Source organism: Etheostoma cragini, chromosome 8, assembly GCF_013103735.1.
Source record: "Etheostoma cragini isolate CJK2018 chromosome 8, CSU_Ecrag_1.0, whole genome shotgun sequence".
NCBI lineage: Eukaryota > Metazoa > Chordata > Actinopteri > Perciformes > Percidae > Etheostoma > Etheostoma cragini.
Genome location: NC_048414.1, coordinates 24288216 through 24305906, shown reverse-complemented (window position 1 = coordinate 24305906; position 17691 = coordinate 24288216). Strand labels below are relative to the sequence as shown.

The 17691-nt window shown below is 40.0% G+C and overlaps 1 protein-coding gene across 3 annotated transcripts in view; it reads right to left on the bottom strand.

Moving 5' to 3' along the window:
- Positions 1-17691, bottom strand: part of ppfibp2b (PPFIA binding protein 2b) — a 110133-nt gene that overhangs the window by 21958 nt on the left and 70484 nt on the right. For 2 of the 3 annotated variants that reach the window (XM_034878332.1, XM_034878333.1), the window contains 11 exons: positions 11724-11951; positions 10552-10644; positions 6498-6609; positions 5047-5108; positions 4825-4900; positions 4613-4695; positions 4393-4460; positions 4230-4295; positions 3600-3660; positions 3293-3340; positions 266-431 (listed from right to left, as the gene is read on the bottom strand). In XM_034878332.1, coding sequence (XP_034734223.1) covers positions 266-431; positions 3293-3340; positions 3600-3660; positions 4230-4295; positions 4393-4460; positions 4613-4695; positions 4825-4900; positions 5047-5108; positions 6498-6609; positions 10552-10644; positions 11724-11951 — 1063 coding nt within the window. Of the gene's footprint in view, positions 1-265; positions 432-3292; positions 3341-3599; positions 3661-4229; positions 4296-4392; positions 4461-4612; positions 4696-4824; positions 4901-5046; positions 5109-6313; positions 6347-6497; positions 6610-8407; positions 8537-10551; positions 10645-11723; positions 11952-17691 lie in introns of all 3 variants that reach the window. The other variant, XM_034878331.1, reaches the window with a different exon arrangement.

Genomic DNA, 17691 nt, shown 5'->3' with positions numbered 1-17691 from the left:
TATAAAATTAAAATTGTCCATAGTGAAATTTTCTTAAATAACTCCTAAGCATTAACAACAAGTTTGTTTTTTCTAATGGTTCTTGCATGAGACCCAATATCCCACTTGCTCTGGGGAAATCTACAGACTCCACTATCAACACCTTTCATTAAAAGTTTTCTTTCAAAAGTAGATAATACTGAAAATTATCTTTCTTGTGAATAATGAAAAATTTTTAATAAAATATTTGTATTATTGTTCTGTTGATTACATAAGAGAAACTCACTGAGAGTGTAGTCCCGGCCGTGGCTGTGGACAGGAGAAGGCTGGACCGGAGATAAACTCTCTCCATCTCTCTGTCTGTGGCCATTAAGCTCGGCCATCGGCTCGCTCTTTTTACTTTTTAGTTTCCCCGGCAAAGTCTGGTACTTGCTCAGCTCCATGTGAGGAATCTGGAGAATATAAACAACAAAACAGTGTGTTATATCTTAGACTAGTCTAGCACCACATTTCAAATAGATTACAATATCTGTTGAAAGAACAGAAGCCTCAGAATTCACAGATTCTTGATTTGAATTCAAATTTTCAAAGTTCTTCTTAGCAGATAACTTTAATGAAGTGGACACATTTTTCTTGGCCTTTTGTAGTTATTTGCTTCTGATGCTCTATGGTAATAATAATAAATTACATTGAAACTCAGTGATTTTAGATATGCAACGTTCTATGTATATCGCATTTCCTCTACATCTAACGTACAGGCTGGTCAGTCCCATTTAAATATCTTTCATAAGAAGATAAGCGCAGGGTCATGATTTAATTTGCTCATTTGCTCGGTTGCATAACGGTGTGTCCTATGGGGGGTGAAAGGCTGATGATGCCGGAATCTGACCAGGCATTAAAGTCACTGGGGCTCTAAAGGAATAAGAAAAGAAAGGCCAGCAGAGAGAAACATCTGGGAGGCAGCGATGATGCTGAGCACTACTGACAGCCACTTCAGGTGGGTATGGGCCCTTTGTGTGTGTGTGTGTCAGTATGATTATGTGTGTGCTGCATGAATAGGCACTCAGAGGGTGAACATTTTTGCTTTTCACTGACAAACAATCAATTTCAAAAAGTGATAAAAAATTCAGAAAGGTGATCTACTTTATATCTGGAGGTACTCAATAAACGCAACATAAGCACTAAGCCTCTGTGTAGCACAGATTTGCTTCTGGGAATCCAGTACATAATTTCCATAGAGACTGTGGAATACAAACAACTTAAGCCATAAAACAATTTTTTACAACCTACACAATGTCCTATTTGACCTCTCTGTCGCTACATTTAAGAGAGCAGAAAGCTCAAAATGCATCCCATGGGGTTGTATTACAGAAACTTCTTTGCTTGCAGATCCTATCTCAACTGTTTGCTAGCCATCGTAATTAGGGTTAGGACCAAATTTAGAAAAAAGCCAATAAAGATAATACGTTTCTATCTTAATTTAAGATTGGAAAAGTGGATTACACATGCATCCTCACTTCCCATAATCCTCAATATACTGTTAAGATGTCCTGACTCTTTTTTTTTGTGGCTCTCACAAGCAACTGCTAGACAGCTCTCACAACAGTGAGCACTGTGACAAATTCAACTGTACGGCGGGTTAAACCAGCTGTCCTACAAACAGAGTATGCCGGGCAAGCACAGGGTTGACATCCTTGCAGGTGGATGAGGTGGAGACAGGTTCGGACATGGGCTACATTCTGTGTCCCAGATTGCTGCAGACTTGTACCAATCGTGTGGACATGCAAGGAGTTCTAACAGCAACATTGTGGCTGAGCGACCGGTACAAGTCTGAAGCTATCGATAGACGCAGGACTTTGTGGCCTGTTTGTTGGTTAACATTTAATGAAGGTTTAGCTACGGACAAAAAAACAAATATTGAAATTAGCATCCCTAGTTTCAAGTTGGTAAACATAGTTATTATAGGATTGTCTAACCTGAGATAAAATAAGATAGGATTAATAAAGTTAGTTAAGATTTGCTTCTATAATACCAAATCGGGAAAAATACAACCTTAGACTCTTCCTATCTTAAGGCTTAAGATAGGAAGTATCTGTAATACAGCCCCAGGTGAAGAATTTGATAACTGATTCAAAATAATGGGTGAATAAAGAAAGTAAAGCCCCCTATGTGTATGATGTAAATATGTAGGAATGTTTCTGAGAACATCTTTGCATCCCAGGTGCATGCATACCTTGACACATTTTGTACTTTTGTACTTATGAATTTTTGCATAACTGAGATGGATACAATTAATTTTTATTAACTAAAGACTTTGAAGTTTGAAAAGGTTTTATCAATAAAAGATTTTTTAATAAGAGCTCCAATGTAAAACTGATATTACTGTAAATTTACAGTACAAGACGTGACATGGAAGAAAACAGACTACAAAATAAAATAGGAAACAGTACGACAGACACAATCGTGACATAAACAGAAGTTCACTGGCAAAGCTGCTGCCATTATATTACTGTAAATTTACAGTAATATAATGGCAGCAGCTTTGCCAGTGAACTTCTGTTTATGTCACGATTGTGTCTGTCGTACTGTTTCCTATTTTATTTTGTAGTCTGTTTTCTTCCATGTCACGTCTTGTATTACTTCCTGCCTTGTGTTTTCCTGCCTTTGTGTTTCACCTGGTCCGGAGCCCCTGTGTCATCAGTGCCTTGGTTCAACCTCGTTACCCTGTGTATTTAGTCGCTGTGCTATCTTTGTCTCTTGTTGGATCATTGTATTGTCGGCTGTATCTTCCCTTCCTGGTTGTCCCTGCGTTGCTCTTCCTAGTAGTTTGCTCCTTGTCATGTCTTCTGGTTATGCACCTTATTTTGTAAGACTGTGTTTATTAAATACATTCTCAACTCTGCAGTGTCTTAATGTAGTCTTTGAATTCACAGTAATAGACTGGCTGCAGTGTATCCTTATTTTCATAAGATGCATTGGTATTAACAGTAAATACCTGTAATCTGTCAAATTTGCAGATAGTGCTGTAATGTTATTATTTTCACCTAGAATGCATTTCACAGTGTGTTCCTGTATAAGATTAAAACAGTAAGCTACTGTGAGATTTTAGCAGTAAATTTACATCAAGTAGACAAGTAGACATCAACAGTAAAATACAAGTAGACATCAACAGTAAAATTCTGAAGACTGAATTAAAATTAAGTGGATCCTATCCCTGCTATATTTTGAACATTAATGCTTAATTGCACAGTGTATGTATTTCTAAGGGTTTGGTAAAGGTTAGGCTGTGTAAAGTCATGCAGCAGATCAGTACCTCTGCCCTTGTGTCTGATTCAGTTTCAATTGGTAGGATCTCTACAGCCTATAGCCAACACAGATACAGGAGAGAAAGAAACACGCACAAAGACAGACACACAAGTTAGCAGGTTAGCAATCACACAATCAGATTAAAGTTTTTGTTATTTAGAAAGAACATAGTTAGTGTGCATGTTGATCAAATATTTAAGAGGCAGCAGCAGATGTAGCAGGTTGGATTCAATCACATTCATCAGTTAAATTAGATTAAAGTATTATTAAAGTCAATCAGTAGCAGTAAATGGATTTTATATGCACTAACAAACCTTTTGTAAAGATCCACTCTGCAACTCTTCTAGACTGCTGGACAATAACCTGTGCTGATGCCTGGAAAAACAATATTTTATATATTACACTCACTCACCTAAAGGATTATTAGGAACACCTGTTCAATTTCAATTATCTAATCAACCAATCACATAACAGTTGCTTCAATCCATTTAGGGGTGTGTACCTGGTCAAGAAAATCCCCTGAACTCCAAACTAAATGTCAGAATGGGAAAGAAAGGTGATTTAAGCAATTTTGAGCGTGGCATGGTTGTTGGTGCCAGACGGGCTGGTCTGAGTATTTCACAATCTATTCAGTTACTGCGATTTTCACGCACAACCATTTCTAAGGTTTACAAAGAATGGTGTGAAAAGGGAAAAACATCCAGTATGCGGCAGTCTTGTGGGCAAAAATGCCTTGTTGATGCTAGATGTCAGAGGAGAATGGGCTAACTGATTCAAGCTGATAGAAGAGCAACTTTGACTGAAATAAGCACTCGTCACAACCAAGGTATGCAACAAAGCATTTGTGAAGCCACAACATGGGCTACAACATTTCATTTTTGGACAACGTAAAAGTCTGCCATGTTAAGGAGAAGTCACACAAACAGAAAAAAGCTTCTACTTACCATGGTCCATTAAAGAAGCTTGCATCCCCAGTGGACACGAGTGATGTGTCCGTAGAGTACTGAATACTACAACAAACGGCACACAAAGTGGTAAGCTTTAAGGGGTAAATTAGAAAAGTTAGTAAGTGAGGTGTGTGTGCAAGTTTACTTTGAGTGTTTATACCTAGAGTCCAATTCTCTCTGGTAAGGAGATGCAAGTAGCATAAGCGGAGAAGACCCTCTTGATGACCTCTATCCAAAGACAAGAATAATATTTTTTTCAGTTTTTCTTGACATATTTTTAAGCAAACAGTCCATTTTGGGGGAGACAGTTCCCACTATTGCTTAAAATCACATTCACATTGTTAGAGGTTGTACAAAAAGTATATTCATCATAACCTTACCTCGGATCTGACAATATCAGATTGTGCTTTGTGCGTAATGGCTCTGAGTCTTAAACTGCCACTCAGCTCCTCTTCACTACTCCCTGATTGTTGAACACATAAATATTACACACAACTCAATAAAAATAACTATGAAGCTGAGAAGAGTGTTTCCTACGTTGTACTTTCAACCAAAACACGTATTTGAGGAGAGAAAAGGATGTAATTCTTACCCTGTGTGAGTGCCATGACTTCCCTCATCTTTCTGTACTGGCCAAGCAGAATGGTCAGGTCCTCTATACGCCGATCCTGTTATCAGCAAGACACAAATATTTTGGCTTTTGTAAATCAAGTAAAATAATGGGACCCTTTAATCTTCATAAAAACAACTCTCAAACTGAACATTAAATAAACTTTCAACACAGAAGTAATTAAAAAAAAAAGGTTTCATTTACCTTTTCATCATTTGAAGCCAACAAAGACTCCATCCCCACCTTCAGCCTCTGGTATTCATGGTCTAACGATGAAAAACATCGTATCAAAATTTTATTTTGGACTCACTGTAACCTCACGTCTTTTCATTTAGGGCTCTCTGATGGGTGCCTGATGCAATGTTGGCGACAGACATGACAGTCATGCTAATGGAAATAAACAAGCCAAACAAATACATACTGACAGCACGACTGCCCATACACCATCACCCGTGACACACACTGCAGCTTTTCATAGTGATATAACTGGTGTTCAAGAGTGGCAACTATGCAAAAAAACAACATAAAACCAAGTTCTCTTCTGGATTCCGAAAGCAACACAGTACAAACACACAAACACATACACTAATCTGGGATGTCATTTGATGTCCTTTCACATAGAAAAACTTATTGTAATGGGAAACTCCACCAATCTTGACTAAATTGCTGGACTTCAAAAAATATGGCTTAGGCAAACCAAAATAGACTCAAGCTAACATGTGACATGTTAGATGGAACAATACATTGAGGTTTTTACACACTGATACCACAATCAATGAGACAGCATAAACTGACACTTAAGAAGCAGGTGTTTGATTGTAGTTAATGCACCAGCATTAAGATGTAGATCAAGGCAGCACGAATAATGTATGTGTATGTGTCTGTGGCAGAGGAGGGCGGCGTTTGAAAGAGAGAGAGAGAGAGAGAGAGCGCTATGTAATGTCGCAGCTGGAGTTTCAATAATATCATGTAGCATCATGCAGAACTATTCTCTATTCTTCTTATTTCTGAGCTTTCAGAAGGATTTCAAAACTCTTTGTCCAGTCTTTGAATCAAATATTTCTAATTTGATTAAAAATATCCTATTCTGTTGGCAAGAAGCCATGGTATCATGCCAGCCGGAAGGTTTGAAAGGATGTAGTCTCACTGCACTTTGGTTTGATAAAGCCAGAATGTTTACAACGACCAACACAACCTGAAGCTTGGATGTGGTCCAATCGCAATCAACACACTCCACCGCCTCATTAGGAGGCTACTAACCTTAAAAATATAAAGGCACTACTTTCTATTTTGGTTGTGTTGAGATATGAGCCAAAATCATTGCATCAATTTACAACACTATTCTGACTAAATATTTGTCACGAAGCTACATATTATGACAAAAAATTAGAAATCATGTTGTCAAGTGGCTACAAAGGCAGAGCAAGTTGGTTGAAAATTTGACCCATAACAACAGCACACCATGCCTTACATTTGTTAATCAGATGCTTGATATACAGCTCCTCTACAGCAGGGGTCAGCAGAGGGACAAAAACAAGTAAAGTGCACAGCAGAGGAGAGAGGGACATGTTAATTAGATGTTACAGTAAGTGACCCTCATGCACATATCCACACTGACAGATGTGAATCTGAAGTGATTGGTCAGCTGTGAGTACCTCTCTCTGTGTTGTCATTGGCTGTGCCGCCTCTGGCCAGTAACTGGGTCTGAAGGCATTCAATCTCAGTGTCTTTGGAGGCCAGGAGCTGCTGCAGCTCTGATATTTCTTCCTGTGAAGGAAAGAGTACATGTTTGTGAACTTTGTGTCTTCCAGGTCATTGGATAAGAAAGAGTTGTAAGGAGTTTAAGTCTAAGGCAACCAGACTTGTCCTCTAAAAGCAACAATATTGTATCAGGTCTACTGGCAAAATTCAAATGCTGTATGCGATTTAAAAGTTAACGTTTAATGGCATTCATGTGAGAGCCACCATCAGGACAAGGGACATTCTTCTGAAGAGAGTGATTTATTAATACAGGCCAAAAATGTCTGATTATTAGAAAGAGGAGTCCATGCGTTACCAGAAATGTAAAACACGCTGTCCAACATCAGTTCCCATCTCTATTAATGGGGTATTGATGACTCTCAAATGACTGACCGGATTGCCTTATGACTAACAGCTAATGGCTCGGTCACACTTGCACCAATGTTTAAGATCTTTTACTTCTCATCCCTTCCACTAAAGCTCACATGACTTACGAATTAAGAATGTGTGCCACAAAGAGCCCTTGTAAATTCTGACCCCAATCTCTCTCCCCAAAAATAAAAATGTTCATCTGTATCAGGGGACCCTGATGGCCCAGTGGCTTAAGTGTCAATCATGAACAGCAACACCCACAGTTTCAGTTCGGACAGGTTTTTTTGTTTAATGTCCTTCAAATAAAGGCATGAAAATAATTGCCTTTATGAATTTAAAACTTTCACTTCTAGTTAACACTGCAATCAACAACTGCAATTTTAGCAATGTTGCCACATTTTTGAGCTGTTGATTTAGCTTGCACCCAGTTAACAGTAAACAGAAGGCTTAGTGTGTTTTTACGTCAACCTAATAAGAACTGAAGATAAAAGGATAACACATAATAGGGACAAAGCTTCTAAAGAATGACAGCTGGACACAACAGGGGTCACAACCTTGCATGTTTACAATGGTGGTATGCTATAAATGCAGAATAAACACCTCCTACAGCTGCTTTACAATAAAAGCCTATAAGCCACACAAGTCTACTATAGAAGCAAGATATAGTGTTGAAGTGGGCAGAGGCACAGTATATTTCAAAGAGACTGTAGAGTTATGGTATGGCTATTAGTTTCTTTCCTGTATGTTCCTAAATAATGAGGTTTTCCATTAGTTTAGCATGTTGAAGGGCACACATTGTCTACAGAGTCCAGACAAATTATGATTAAGTTCATCCACTTTCCACACTATCTGTCAATTGGTAAATCTCACTGCCTGCAGGGGTCTTCACACTGAGACATTGCCTGGTGCAACTTTAATACAGGGAGTAATTATTATCTGTAATATGCATGATCACACAAAAGCGATGCATACTTGTAATAATCATATGGATTTACATTAAACATTCAAACTCTCATTTAAAAAGACAGAAAGCAAGAGAGACAATCAAATGCAGAAGGATGGAGGACCTTTTTCTGTTTCTTCACATATACCTTGTCAAAATCAGAATGTTTTACTATCTATTTTTTTTCTTGGCTTTCTAACTCCCATTCCTCCCAAATAAATATTTGTGATTTGTAAGGGAAGTTCATTCACACATCACAAGACCAACAACAGAAAAACAAGGAGATTCAGGAGGATGAAGAAAAGCTGCACGTGCAAAACAAGGATGAAGAGGAAGTTGAGAAGCATGCGGGCCAAAGGAGAGCAGTGTGGTGAAGAGGTTGAAAAGGAGGACGACAGAGGGAGGCAGAGTTTTAGCAAAAGGACTCTATAGTTCTAATTAGAGTAAACGAACAAACTGAGAAGTGACAACCAAGAAGACAAGAGGCAGAATAGACTGAAGAGAAGGCACCTGGGTGCTGCGCCAGCGCTCCTCCCAGTGCTGCTTCTCCAGCTGTGTGTGCTCCACAGTCAGCTTGAGGCTGGACAGCTGGGTCATGAGCGACTGGTAACACACATGGAGAGAGTAAGAGATAGAGAGCTAGAGAAAGCAGAGACACAGAAAGAGGGTAATGATGGGGGAGGGAGGGATTTAGAAATAAGGAGAAAGAGAAGAAGAGTGGAAAAAGAAGAGAGCAAGCCACAGAGAGGGGTTAGTAGAGAAGAACAGAGGATACAGATACAGAAAGTGAAGGAGCGAGAGGAGGAAGGAAGCACCGTAAGCACAGCAAAGGCAGTTTGCAATAACAAACAATGTGTTAGGAGAGGAGACAGATGTTTTTCTACCAAAAGATAACCTCTTATTGGTCCAGCGTTATGAAGAATTTATGCAATCAAATTTAGTTCAAACCATTATATAACTTTTAGAACAGACTTCAGATTTTCAAAAAATACCCAATATATCAGGCTGACTTATGGGAATATTTGTTAAAAAAAAACTGCTGCTGATGGTGTAGATGAAAAAAAATGGTCTGGTCTGAATATTTATTAATTTGGGTCTTAATAATGGGTAATAAAAAGCCTATTTTCCTCACTAGATGTTTTTCAAATTAGCCACCTTATTACTCCCCACTGTCAAAATGTGAAACATCCTTGTGTGTCAACGGCAGGCCATACAAGCAGGTTTTTGGCCATACATTACTTACTGCCAGTTTAATCTTCTAATCCTCAGATCAGTCTTTCACAGAATTATTTTTAAATAAGTAGCTGTATTGCTAGATTTATTCTTTACCTCTATACAGCTGCTCGGCATTCACAACGATACATTTCCTTTCGACAGTCTGTCATGCACATGCATAAACATAGACAGTTAGATAAACAGTTAGTTGCTTGTAAATGTGGCCAAGAACTTCCCTTTTTCAGGAAGAATCTAGCTTGAAAGGTTTCTCTAATCCCCTATCCTGAATATGGAAACCAGGTTTCTAGTATTAATTACATTTTAGAATTAAGATTGCTACAGAAAGCCGTCTGTAACCTGGACACTTAATACTAATACTAATGATAATAACAAAAACTTTATTTGTATATTACTTATCTAAACAATGTTGCAAAATACATGACAATTCCCCCCAAAAAAGAGAAGCAAAAGTAACCATACAAAACGGAACACTACAGGAATAGTTTAAATTTTAAAAATTGCGGAGAGTTTCTTGAGAAGATACCACTCTCACCCCTTTTATAGTAAATATAAAGCCACTGCCAGCAGCCAATTAGCTTAGCCTAGCCTAAAAACCGTAAACAAAGAGCAGCTAGCTTGGCTCTGTCCAAAGGCAACAGAATAATTAACACAGCATATCTTGTTTGTTTAATCTAGAGGTAGACCAATAAATTGGCCAATATTAGTTCACAGATGTGGATATATGTGTATTCTTCATATAAAGGTTTTATGTTATGTGCTTATGCTATCTGCAATCTGATAGATCGTTATCAGATTTTATAATAATAATAATATTAGTAACAGCCTAAAGAAACAACAAGTAATGGTTTTACAGGGATTATATGCCAGACTATTTCTCAGCCAGGAGCAGCAATTTCCTTGAGTCCCTGTTGGAGGATTCAGGATGTATATTTCCCTAAATGTAAACAAATTGGTGTGACAAGTTTTGTGTAAAATCTTCTTGACAACATGTCCAGTTTTACAGTTCTCTAGGGAAAGCCAAAAACTAGTATCATATATATATATATATATATATATATATATATACACTGTATATAAATGTAATTTGTTAGGGGTTTCCAGTTGTATGTTTGTTGTTGTAATGACTGTAGCAATGCTGTCTGTAGGTACAATATAGTACATTATCTTACTGTAATTCCACATTAACCCTGCAGCTGAACTTTACATTTTTCTTCAACACCTACAGTATGTACAGTCCGATACAATCAATTCAGTAACTCTTCCTTCCAGACTGCTAGAATCACACTAATATATAACAGTATATATTTCTTACTTGTATAATACACAACATATGACCTATATGTACAAATGTAAAACTGGTTAAGGTTGGCTGATCATAGAGATGTGAGGTGTTTGTGCTATGTTGATTTAACAAGTACCTTGGTAGCTCTTAGTTTCCTCTCATACTGGCCCTTCTCTTGCTCCAGCTCCTCCACTTTGCTTTTCAGATGCTTCATTTCTTGTAACAAATCCTGCAGAACAACCAAAACACAGCATTTCTTACTGACTATGACTTTTTCAAGGCCAGCAGTCTAAACAGTCATGCAGGTGAGTTTACCTAATGTGCACAATTATTCTGAAATTCCATAAACTATTAATTTTGAAAATGACAAAAATCACATCTACAGCAAATGTCAAAATCAGCAACTGTGCACAGGCCAACATATAACTGGGAGGGTATTCAAACATCAGGATCACATTCAGTGCAGTTATAAAGGTTCCAGGACTGAGCGGTACAGTGGTTAATAAAGGAAATATGATCCTCCTGAAACAGATACCACAGCGTGCAGTTATCAACAACCAGGAAAAAGATGAACCCAAAGACCCAGAACAAGACTCAAAGCTGTTCCAGGCTGCCATCACTGCCATTGTCCACAGCAAAACTTGTGCAATACATATTAATATAAATGACCCATCCACCTGGTCAGTGTAGGAGGAAACCAACAGATGTCAACTTTGTTAGTAGAGGGAGAAACCACTGTCATGCAAGCATACCACATTTAATGAAATATTGCAACACACAATATATGCACGCAATAACACAATGCCTGGTCCAAAACCCAATTTTATAAGATTTAAAAAGACAAAATTCAGATCGGTACTGAGATGTGTTTTCCCAAATGCTTCAAATACTTAGATAGGCAGAGAAAGGTGCAAGGTTCTCAATTAACCTACCCTTAGCATATACTCTACCTGCAAACAATTACAGTAGGTCATACTACTTGTAGCTATTGTAGGGTTTCTTATTTTACCATATTGTTACAGAATCCGGTTCAACAACCTTGATTACCCCTTAAAAGGATTAGAAGTATTTGGAAAACCAATCAAAGTCTCCATATCTGCAAGACCCCGAGTAGAGCATTGCCCCAACATCCTGCAGTGCACACACAGACCCTCTGCGGACACACTGCAAGAGTTTTAGTTTAGTTTGATTCTGTGGACATTTCCAAATACCGGGTGGTGTGTGGACTGGTTAAAAAGGGAGAAGAGAAGAAGAGAAGAAATGATGGGGAAGGACGGGAAGATGAGTTCATCCATCAAGTCTCCCTACATGTACACTCTGTCCTCCATTGTGCATCCGGGCATCAGAGCCAGACGGGCCCAGGTCTGAGCTGGCTAACCCAACCTGAGGGCCTTGGCCTGGGGTTTGGCTGCCTCCGGGTTCCCCCTGCTGGGCCTCCCTTTCCTCCAGAGCCCGTTTTTCCAGAATACGAGTGCTGATCTCCTCCTGAAACCTGCACATCTGCTCCTGAAGCTCACTGATGAGATTTACCACACACTGGGAGGGATGGAGTGATAGAGCAAAATGAAGGGCAGTAAAAGAGATGAATTGTGAGATAACGAGAAGAAACGAGATATAAATGAAAGTGAGATGCGAGAGGAGAGGAGAGGAGATTAACATATTTGGTAATCTCGTCACAATTTGAGAATGCCTGTTTCTATATCTTGAAGGCTTCTACTGAGGAACCTCAAAACTTCACATAATACTCATAAAACATTTTAACAACATACAAAACATTCATTTGTGAAAATGAGTGTAGAAGAAGGAATTAAAATGGTGTAAAATGAAGATAAGAATAACTTAAGGATTAGAAGACAACCAACAGCAGCACAAATTGCACACTACAACATACAACACCACTGAAGAACCACACACTAGCTTCCCTTAATACTAAGGGACATAATACTATCCAATGATTGCAGATGTATCAAATCAGTGCATATATTGGCCAACAAGTGGCAAAGTGCAAGGCATTAGTAAGCATTTTGTTTTTGTCCAAAAATGTATCTATTGGCTGATGTATTTTTACTTGAACTAAAGAATATCAATACCAGTTGTAGGCTATAGTTTCTACACTAGGCTCAAGAGATCACATGTCAGTTAATTATTATAGGTTTATTAAAAATAAAGTTACATTCCCTGAAGAAGACCCAAACCACAATTATTTTCTAAACCTAACCAAACAGTGTTGGTGCCTAAACCTAACCAAACTGTGTCCGACTCACAACTTTGATAACATGTTTAAAACCATTTTTTTCACAGCCAGTTACATAAAACAAAAATACATGGTCATCAATTTGTTTCTGAAAAGCTGTTATTTTATTAATGCAATGTGTTCATCAGACAAATGTGAGTTTGTGTGTGGTGTTGGAGTGGTTTCTTCAGATGAAAGTGTTTGGCCCTCAGGAATGCTTAGACTCCATTCTTCTTGCCAGCCGACCGGAGCCTTGCAGCTGTTACAAACAACACACACACACTCACTTTTGCTAACAAAAATGTAGGCCGCTGTCAGTTGCCATTGTAACATACCGCTGTACATCGAATATGTTGGATTTGGATGTGTATGCATGTGTATATGATCAGATACAGTATCACATTACTACACCAACTTAGCATCAATGAAAAACAGCTCTGTTGTACACCACAGAGGCAGAATTGATGTTGAGATTTAGGTGGTGGAGCCTCAAGCTCAGAGATGCAGTAATCCAGCTTGAGAGTAAGACTAAAGGAAATGAATAAGCGCAGCTATTTCTTTCCTGAGCAAACAAGCATTAAAGTGTACCCTTCTACCCAACCTCAACAGAAAGAAAAGGCTGTTATCTGGTTCATGTAGATCTTTAATAATTCTCCTAGCCTTATTCTTGCAGAGCCTAGTGTAAATATCCGTTAGGCAGGGTAGGGCAGGTTGTTGTCTGTGATCAGGCCCACAAAAACTGTGTCATCAACAAAGCTGATGATGGTGTTGGAGTCAAAAGTGACAACACAGAAAGCTTGCCGCTGTAGCCGTGGTTTCTGGCGTTACACAGTGGTAGGGCATACACCAATTACTTGCCCGCTGCCCCAACCTTTGTTTTGTTTTCATTAAAATAATTAAATAAAACCAAGGCACCCCTACTACACAGTTGTTATACAAGCAGAACACCAGGGACTTAAAACACAGCCCTGGGGTGCTCCGGTGATAAGGACACGGAGGGATGGTGTGTACGCCCACCCTCAACGCCTCGGGTCCGCCCGTTAGAAAGTCAAAGATCCACATGCACAGTGAGGTGCTTAATACAAGGTCCTTGAGCTTTGTGACAACCCTGGAGGGAACTATGTTGTTAAATACTAATCTGTGAATCAATGAACAGCAATCTTACATAGATTCCTTTTTTTTCCAGGTAAGATAAGGTGGTGTGGAGAATGTGTGCTATGTTGTCATCCGTCAGTTGGGACGACAGGCAAACTGTAATGGGGGCAACTGTACTGGGAATTCATGTCATTTTTGACCACCTGTTTAAAGCATTTCATCACTACAGAGGTGAGTTCCACTGGGCGGTAGTCATTAAGGCAGGCTGGTCTTGTTCTCTTGGCTACAAAAATCATGATGGACTCCTTGAAGCATGTGGGTATGACAGACTGAGCCAGTGACAAGTTGAATTTGATTGTGAAAACCGGTGTTTGTTAATCAACAGACAATTTGAGAACCAACCCACTGATACCGTCAGGTCCTGCTGCTTTATTGGTGTTCACATGCTTGAAAGCCCTCCTGCCATCATGTCCAGAGGGAAATAACTCTGCTTCAGCTGTTTCTGCTCATTGGCCTCAGTTGGCCTCGAAAAAAGCATTCAACTTACTATAGATGCATCAGCACTTGACAAGGAAAAGGGGGTGGGTTAGTGATCCATCTTAATTTGCTTCTGGGGTGGCCCTCTTGTATTAGAGTTCCACTTTCTTCTCGTAGTTCCAATTTCTTCCCGTTAACTCGTTATCTTATAGGCTTCTGCTTTATAATTGTCCATGTTTCCAGACTGCAGTGTACATTTGTGGTTCATATGTTTATGGCATTCTGGATGGTTTTGGTAATCCAATCTCAGATCACAGAGACAGTGAACCTATACAATGATAATATTAATATATTTGTAACCTACATAAAATAATAGCCAAACCACAGCAATGTCTTGGAACCACAGTGTGAAAACATCACAGGAACATGTGTGGATTTGCATCAGATATGTCACTAAAATGAATACTTTTAAGGATCTTAAGTTCAGAATTTTTCCACACAAGCTCGGTAGAGTAGAGTTAGATCATCCATTTCAAAAAGACAGACAAACCTGACAGATATGTCTTACAGGATTGTGAATGTCCTGTGAATGACAGATTTTTTCCCACAGTACATCATGTCATTTTTAAAATATCTTTCCATCTGTCTGTTCCTTTATCTCTATCCTCTGCCAACTCCTGCTGATGCTCATCATGTTCCATCATGTGTGTGCGCAAAACACGGGCCTCTGCATGTCAAAAATGCTTCATCGTGTTTATTCAATCAAAGCATGGCCAGGAGTGCTGGATGCCTTGTGATAGCTTCACACACACGCACACACGCACACACACACACACACACACACACACACACACACACACACACACCACATATACACCACATATACAGTTTCTTGTGGTGCCAGTGGGGAGCAGCTCGGTGCCACAATAAACAAAGTCCAATCAAATAAACTAGTAAAGACAAGCAAAAACTGCTGAACTAAAGTGGTGTGCACGTGTGTGTGTGTGTGTTTTATTGGTTAGCTGTTCACTTCCTGTGTGTTTGTTCTCTCCCCTTTTCCCTATGTTTCTGTCTGTTGTTTTTATCTCCACCTTGAAGTGGCAAGAGGCACGGTTATGAGGAACTAGTCCTAGGGGCGTGGCCGTTCATTACTGCACAGTTAACTGCACAAATGCAGCGCATTCCATGATTCGCCTCAGCAGTACATATACCCGGGTTGATACACCCGGGCTGATACACCTAATCAGCGCCAGATCGTCAGAACTACCCATGTGGTAACTTTGCTCAGAGTTCTTTGCTAAATCCTTAGTCGTATTCTTGTTTCTTGTGTTCCTGTTACCATTTTGTTCCTGTGTCTAGATTCCGCTCTAGACCGGTTGTTTACCTGCTGTGCTACTTTTCTCTGCTGTAACTGCTGTGCTACCAGCTTCCTGTCTCTCAATCTGTTACCCTAGACACGGCGATTGCTTCGCTTCCTTGTTTTCCTCCAGTAACCTTGCTGGAAACCTTCACCGGAGGGGGATTCCTGCTCCAATGGGGTCGGTTTCTCAACAAAAGCCTCTGTCTTTCGCCACGGAATCTTCTAAGGTACATTACGCAATGGGGTTACTGAGGGGAAAAGCGCTTGTTTGGGCGGAGGCTGTATGCACTAATAAGCAAGTTTCCTCACAATTAAAAACTGTTTTTGATCATCCAGACCATGCTGGGAACGCCTCAAAGAGACTACTGAAGCTGAGGCAGGGTACAGAGAGCATGGCGGAGTATTCAATTGGGTTCTGGCGGTAGATTCTAAATGGAACGAGTAGCTGTTACAAGGAGCTGTTTTGAATGGTTTGAATGATTCTGTCAAGGATGAACTAGCTACCCGTGATGAACCTAATAACCTGTATTGTCTTGTTTCCCTTGCAATTAAAATTGAAAATAGGTTTCAAGAGAGAAGACAGGAAAAAGGCGGTCACACACATCCAAACCACCTCTTCTCTGACGGAACGGCTTCCCACCACTTCAGTCTCCTCTGCAAGGGAGCAGGAGTAGCCTATGCAACTGGGCCATTCTATGCTGTCCACAGCAGAGCGAATTCAACGCATTCAGGTGGGTGAGTGCCTGTACTGTGGCGACGCCTCAGACTTCCCTGGAAAATGTCCTGTTTGGCCATAAGGCCTCACTAGTAAGTGTAGGTCTACTAGCGGCTTCTATTTCAGAATCCAAGGCTCCCCGTCTATTAATCCCTGCAACATTACTGTCCAAAACTCTGTCTCTCCTGTTATCAGCCCTTGTTGACTCTGGTGTTGAGGATAACTTCCTCGACCACAATCTAGTTAGACAAGCTGGTATTCCATTAAACCACAGCCATTCCCCATCATGGTCACAGCCATCGATGGCCACCTCCTTGCTGATATTACTCACCAAACCAGCCCAATTACTCTTATTTTGTCTGGCAACCACCGAGAATTAATCAGATTTAAAGTGTGTCTTTATCTACCCCACTCATCCTCAGTTATGCTGTCCCCCCATTGAGGGAACCCCTGCACCCCTAGTGTTCCGGAGGAATACCTGGACCTTGCGGAGATGTCCAGTAAGGAGAGGGTGCAGTCAATGCCACCCCATAGACCTTACAACTGTGCAATTGAGTTACTTCCAGGGGCCCCTTTGCTGTCGAGCAGATTGTATAATTTTTCACATCCGGAAAGGGAGGCTATGGAAACATATGTTGGTGATTCTCTGGCTCCCTCATTGTCTATGAAAGAATAAGAATAAATACCCCTCGCCACTTGATTCTGCCCTTGAACTTCTTCAGGGTGGCACGTTTTTTTCAAACCTTGACCTGCCCAACGCTTACCATCTCATTTGGATGTGGCCGGGTGACGAATGGAAGACGGCATTCAACACTCCGCTGGGTCATTTTGAATACTTCGTTATGCCTTTCAGATTCACCAATTCCCCTGCTGTTTTTCAATCAATGGTTAACAATGTGTTAAGAGACGTTTTTATCTTGACTAAATTTTGATTTTTTCCAACTCCGCCGCTGAACACGTTTCCCATGTCCAAGGCCATAAGGACAACAAATTGTATGTGAAAGCAGAAAAGTGGGAGTTCCATCAACAGTTGGTTCCCTTCCTCTGGTTTATTATCGAGTGAGGGCTGTTGTCGGCTGACCCCAAAAAGATTTAGGCTGTGACGGAGTGGCACACACCTTTTTCACAAAAACAGTTTCAGGCGTTTCATAAAAGATTTTAGTCTCCCAAAGTTCCCTTTCAGGTGTCACCTGATGCAGACCAGGCCATGAGTACGCTCAAGAGTTTTTTACCTCCCCAGTTTTGATTCCCCCTGACAGTATTCTACGGTCTCTGACTCTGAGGTGGGAGCCGTTCTTTCAAGTCATGGAGTCCCACAAGTCATGGAGTCCCACAAGGATCTGTGCTCGGTCCAATCCTGTTCACTTTATATATGCTTCCTTTAGGCAGTATTATT